Source organism: Lytechinus variegatus, chromosome 4, assembly GCF_018143015.1.
Source record: "Lytechinus variegatus isolate NC3 chromosome 4, Lvar_3.0, whole genome shotgun sequence".
Classification (NCBI taxonomy): domain Eukaryota; kingdom Metazoa; phylum Echinodermata; class Echinoidea; order Temnopleuroida; family Toxopneustidae; genus Lytechinus; species Lytechinus variegatus.
In genome coordinates this window covers 52,178,104-52,184,701 of record NC_054743.1, presented here as the reverse complement: position 1 = coordinate 52,184,701, position 6,598 = coordinate 52,178,104, and the positions used below count along the sequence as shown (strand labels likewise).

The following is a 6,598-nucleotide window of genomic DNA, read 5'->3' as shown; positions in this document are numbered from 1 at the left end:
AAGATGACAAGTTAGTTGAAACTTGGCAATTCGACTTGTTCGATGTCATGTGGGGCAAGGAGACAAGATGACGTTTTTTTTTAATAAACGAGAGAAGGAAGAGGAGTGGTAAATGGGAGGGAGAAGGAAAAGTAAAAAGTAAAAACTTATTGTAAATAGTGTTTAGTTTCATCCATTTTGATTTTATCATGCAATTTTAACAACAAAGAAATGAATTCTAAAAGGTTGCTAGATTTCCATTAAGCAAAAAAATAAATATATATATATATATATATCTAACGAACAAGGTAAAACTAATTAAAACATTTCTATTTCAAAATTAATGCTTCATTTTACATATTTAATTTCTGGTATCGTGTTCTGTTTAAAATCTCAAATTCAGAATCAGTTCTAGCTCAATATTCCGTTTTTGCTTTTCCGTTTCAAAATTATATAAAAAAGAATTATCTGATAATAGGCATACCGTAACCTTCATTTACCCTATAATTAGCATGCCACATCGCGCTGTAGTGGTGCAATTAGTTTTTTTGTGTAATAATTTATAAAAACTATGAAATGTTTTGTAAGAGCGCCATCTAAGATTTACTACTGATACTCTTGGTTCCTCGCATAACCGAAATTTCATTGCGATCACATTCAATGTTTTATATCAATTGAAAGCCGTTTCGTAGTTAAAGTCATTCTATAAATAAACTATAGTGTATCTCCATCCTGATGACCAGAGTATACTTGTTGAATCACCGATTAACAGTTCTTTTAGTGCTAGCAATCAAACAAGAAAGATACCCAACAGTCCTTTTCAGGAGTACAATTATGAGAAACCGTATATTTCCCTAGGACTGGTTTGAAGTCCTTGCAGAAAGCCCATGCAGCGCACACTCTGCAGCGCACACTCTGCATTAAGAAATAATAAATCGCAATTCGCATTAAATGTGAACGTTCCAAGCATTAAAACTATTTTATTTGAAGTGTGGCATAATGTTAGGACTAATAAAACCATAAGTTTGCTTTGCAGCAAACCCTGCCTTCGGAGTTATGTCAAAATCGGCTTCAAGTCGCAGCCGATGATGAATTTGATATGCTTTTATTCCTACAGAGAGGCACGAACTGGACTGGATTTCAATTTCAATACAATTCGTTCCACTATTTTGAACTCTGATCGCTAATACTCTATTGGTCGGAATGTTCATATAAAATTTTATTACAATTTCTTTGAAATTCGGATCGCAACGAATCGCCTAGTGTGCGCTGTGCTTGATTGCGTCCAGTTGCGGCACAAAGGTGTTATGGGGTGTCCCTCGAAAAACTTGAAAAGGATATAGTGACATCATAAGTAAATGTTCTTACGTCCGCATCAAATTCAAACTATAAAGTTCTATAAAATACTTTGTACATTCTTCAAAACTTGAAAATTGTATCTCTCGCGCGCATGTGTAAGCCTATATCGCTTGATTAAAAAAAACTAATAAGGCGAAAATTCCATGTGCAATAAGTTACTCTTATTGAACATGTATTTTCATCGCCATCAATGCAAGAAGCGTGGGGCAGGGGAGGGAGGGGTTTGTTGTGGAATGGTCAAGAACAAGACTATAAAAAGCATCACCTTCCCTTGAATTTTATAGACCGTTTCTGATAATAATGCGTATAAATATCAAGAAAAGAATTATCGCTTAAACCCGGGTGAGATGAACGCCTGATCTCGAGTTCACCAAAGAGATTCGCCGGTCAGTTCTCTTCTTCGACAAAAGGCTACCATTTTCCTTAAAGTAGATACAAGCCTAGCAAAAAATTGGATTTAATTCATTGATTTGCTTATAGATAGTCATTAAAGCTCATACTCTTCTTTTTAAGTTTGATATCATCAGAAGATTGAACGATGCCCCCTCACTCTTAATTTTCCCCATGTTCATGATGTTATAGGTTTAGAACTGCTCCATAATCATGATAATACTAAGTTAAAATTAGCAAATATTTTCGCTCTTGACATGATTGAGCTCCGCTCTCTATAGAGGACAAGCAACAGGGAATCATTGTAAATGGTATAGGTGTCACAAACCCCCATTTTTTGCCATACCTGATTATCAAAATTTACAACCTTTTATTAATTTGGATGGAAAAATGGATTTTTCTTTATCTGTTCATTATTCCACTTGGAGTTTCTCTCTTCAAGTTAAAAACAAAACAATTTTCCTCGCTTCGCGTGTAATCACGCTCTAAAATAGCTTCAGATGTAATGCTCAGACCACAAGTCATTAAAAGATTCGGACTTGATTTTGTGGAACATTGGATTGCTTTTGTCCGCCCTATATAGCTGCTTTCATCAATTATTATTTTCATATTACTATTGCCCTCTTCTTATACCCATTAAACTACACCAAAAATCCTGGTGCCAGCACCACAAGACGGAGTGTGTTTATTCTGAGCGTGCAGTCTAAACCTACAAATTTATAATAAATTCATGATCATAATTCATAACTAATCATTCCCCTTTCTTGGTGCTATTCTCTTCGCCCGAAAAATCAATTGGAGAAGAAAATTTGTACAATGAGCAAAGACTTTGCACGGTGAGCCCGTGCAAAGGACAATAAGCATTATGTTGACTTGGTTTTTCCAGTGTTTCCTCAATGTCTACATCACCCTGTGTGACACGCAAGTTTGAGATATGTAAAGGTTGGTATGTTTATATCATAGTCGGCATGGTAGTAATAAACATGGTAACAATCATAACATTATTCTCTTTTGCAATATTGTTTCGAACCTCGTAGCCTAAAGCAAGCCAATCATTGATATAATATATATTTACAAAGAAAATAATACTGTGATGGTGTCTTCATCGACCGAGTGCATGAGGATGTCATTTGTATTTTTCCAATTTGAATAGTAGGCTGCATATGGTAGCCCGAATGTGATATGGTTACTTTATCCTATTTTCAGTATTTCATGAGGACCATTATTCCTAAACGATACAAAAAAAAATGATTGTTTCTCATCCCACGTCTACCTGGTCTAGGGAATTACCATACCAATATAAATTGACGAACTATGCGGGGAATCCCCACAAAACAATGCCATGTATTCCATATATATTCTCATGCAGTTATATTGAACTTGTATTTTCAGTGCCAAACTATTTGGAGCGAGACCTTTTTCGTCCAATTTTTAAAGGTCTTCAATTTGTAGAAACATTGATATTTTTAAACCACCAATTAGTGTCTCGGAAGATTGACATAATGGCGGCAGCGAATTCAGTAGAAAAGCTTGAAAAGGAACTATTTTGTGCGGTCTGTATGCAGGTTCTGACCAGTCCAAAACGACTCAGTTCGTGTGACCATTCATTCTGTGAGAAATGTTTGGTAATGTTTCTCAAATCTCAAAGTGAAATGATGGGATCGCGGCAGTTAAAGTGTCCGATGTGCCGGAAAGCATCTTCCCTTCCAGAACAGGGTGTGTCCGGCTTTGAATCAAACCCACTCGTATGTAGGATGATTGAGACACTGAAGGCTAAAATGAACTCAAGTCAAAAAGGATGTGACAGCTGTGGAGATACAGAATCTTCACTGGTAACCTACTGCAGAGATTGCTTTCAGTTGATCTGCCAATCTTGTTCAGACTCACACCAAAGGATGAAACTGAAGTTTCGTAACCATCGCACTGTTCTTCTCTCGGACATCCAAAACGGGAAGGTGAAGGTAGAACTTCTGGAGGACTCTAAGAAGGTCGGCAAATACAAGTGTGGCAAACATGACTTCGAGATGAAGAACTACTTCTGCAAAACTTGCAAAACACGCGTATGCAGAGACTGTGTTGCCCTTGAACATAGCACTAAAGGTGGCCATGACTGTACAACGGTACTACAAGTATACACCAGTATGCAAGAGAAGGTAAGAAGTCTTCGGGCCAGATGTCAGCAGCGAAAAGAAGCGATTGAACGGGACATTAATGCGGCTGACGTGAAAGGGAGAGTTAGTGCCCCGAAGAAATTTCAAGAGATGCGAGAAAGTGTTGCTGTTGCCAAGCTTGCAGCAACCACGTATCTAAACGAAGCAGAAGAACAACTGTTGTCAAAAGTAGGAATGTTTGAAAAGGCATTTAAAAGAAATGTCCAGATCAGCAGAGAGAATACTACAAAGGAAGTAGAGAATATCAGTCGTATGATATCAGAAGCAGATAATATCACAGAAGCAAATGAAGCACCCGAGTTTAGTGCTTTTCCAGATGAGCTGATCGACAAAATGGAAAAACTCTTAGCCGAGGAAAGCATAGTGGCTGCTAATGATGAATTCTTAGCACTGGAAGGCACTTCGATACAGAGTCATCATCTTGCATTGACAATGTCCTCCTATGCCGATGTCTTTTTATCTGGAGTCTGGCAAGTCAAATCTACAATCAAACTGAACCCAAATTCTTCCCCCGTACGAATTTTCTGCAATAATGACCACATCATCCTGCAAACTAAACAAAACCTGTACAAAAGACCGCTTGATGGGAGAGGTCGCTGGGATGCCAGGCTTCTTAGTGTCCAGAACAACCGATCTGTAGCAGGGGTAGCTGTTTCGTTTAGAGACCAGGCTGTATATTTATCATTCCGAGAAAGTGTGGACTTGGGAATACGGATGGCACGAATTTCTGAAATCAAAGGTGGTGATGATTGTTTCTCTTCCTTTGACCAGATGAGATCAGTTACACCGCCATGTTGGTCAGCTGACACAGAAATGATGACGACCGATTGCTCAGGAAGAATCATAATTGTGGAGAACTGTTTGGGGAAAATGTCACAGGTGTTCCCTTCCACTGCTAAAGTACCTAAACCATTGCAGAGGATCAACGAAGCAACTGCATATTCCCGGGGTTCCACCATACATCCAACATCTCCTAACCCTCTGGCCGCCGGGCCATCACCAGGAGCAACACCTCTAACAAAAAGCCCGACACTGAGTACGTTTACTCCCCTGTTAGATATAAACAAAATACTCTTTTTTCTTCAAAGATAAAGTTGAACCGTGCATGGTTCAGATCGAACATCTAAGCTCGTTAAAAAAAGGAATCTAAAGTACCGCCCCCTTGAGTTAAAGGTCTTAAATTTGCAGGAAGACAGAAAAGAAATCGGACACATACATTATTGATGTTCTGTATAACAAAATTAATTTAATCACTGTAATGATGATATCAATTACTATGATGATGATGACACTTATGATCATAATAATAATATCAATAATAGTCATAATAATAGTAATAAGAAAAAAAAGAAATCATCGGTATATTTATAGTTGATACAAGATAATAGTTAAAATCATGAAAATGGATAAAAAGATTACAATAAAGAATTAGGAACGAAAAGATTTACAAAATTATATCTGTAAAAAAAAAACATTCAAAAAACCAATTCGTTGGAGATTCTGCTAGTCCCTCCAAAAGTATTTTCTTCACAAATATTTGTTCTTATTTTCAGGTTTGAAGTCACCTGCTGTACGAAAGAAAGTTGCGGGAGCCCCTAAGAAAACCTCCAAGACTTCACCACAAAATGAGAAGATACAAAACGCAGGTTTTAACGTATTTTCATTGCGATCTGCAACAGTAAACCGACACAAACCAAATTTATCTGTTTTTCATGGTTTTGGAAACCCAGCAAGCGCCGGAATTCAGAAAGAAAGTAATAGCTTCCAAGTTCCATTCGGGGTTTCACGTGTTGCGGTGGCTAAGACTGGTCAGTTGGCGTTTCTTCGAGAGGACAAGAAAGGGGTTGTAATCACTGATGAAGACGGGAGAATCCAGCATGAAGTCAAGGAACCTTTAGTGGAGTACTTGGCCATCTCGTGCACGGAGAGTGACGCCCTCTACGTTCTGTCCGCCTCCTGGGGTAGTTGTAGCGTCACGCTCACCAAGCATTCTTTAGATGATGGGCGTGTCCTCGAGTACATCTTCGATAAGCTCGATGGCGTAGAAGTCAATAAAGGGCAGGTTATGGCGAATTACGGCAATGACCTTGTGGCCGTCATTATTGGTAAGGAGATTCGAATCTTTAAGAGGAAAGAATGGACGGTTCTTGATGACTATGATGATTACGAGTCTGATGACAGCGATCTGTAGGGACTTACATGACATTAGGCAAGTGTGTCCAAAGGTACTGTAGAACCGTTAAAGCGAGAAAGCACATTTTATTTTATTTTGTGAAAGGTTTTTTACATAATGTTTTTAGCATTTTATGCTTTTGGAGATTGCTTTGCTTTCTTTTTTGTTTCTCCTGTTTTTGTCTCGATATATATATATGCTCGATATATATATATATATATATATATATATATATATATATATATATATATATATATATATATATATATATATATATATATATATATATGTATATATATATATATATATATATATATATATATATATATATATATATATATATATATGTATTGTAAAGAAATGGATGAAGAGAACAATAGTAGGCGTAGCTTAAATCAAGGTTCCCCAGAGCTATCTACCCCTTGGAAAAATTGGTGGTGCCGAAAAAATGTCTCTGCCGGGAATCGAACCCGGGCCCCCAGCTTTGAACGCCGGTGCCTTAACCACTAGACCACAGAGACGGGTT

The 6,598-nt window shown here is 37.6% G+C and overlaps 1 protein-coding gene across 1 annotated transcript; it reads left to right on the top strand.

Moving 5' to 3' along the window:
• Positions 1-3,078: 3,078 nt before the first annotated feature.
• Positions 3,079-6,173, top strand: LOC121412745. Its single transcript, XM_041605513.1, has 2 exons — positions 3,079-4,935; positions 5,453-6,173. The coding sequence occupies exons 1-2, from the start codon at positions 3,231-3,233 to the stop codon at positions 6,088-6,090; spliced, it is 2,343 nt and encodes a 780-aa protein (XP_041461447.1). The 5' UTR covers positions 3,079-3,230; the 3' UTR covers positions 6,091-6,173.
• The last annotated feature ends 425 nt before the right edge of the window (positions 6,174-6,598 follow it).

Bases quoted from the DNA above. Each gene is read 5' to 3' on its own strand.
- LOC121412745 (XM_041605513.1), top strand. From the start codon at position 3,231: ATGGCGGCAGCGAATTCAGTAGAAAAGCTTGAAAAGGAACTATTTTGT. The intron at 4,936-5,452 runs GTACGTTTACTC...TCTTATTTTCAG, and splicing joins AACAAAAAGCCCGACACTGA to GTTTGAAGTCACCTGCTGTA.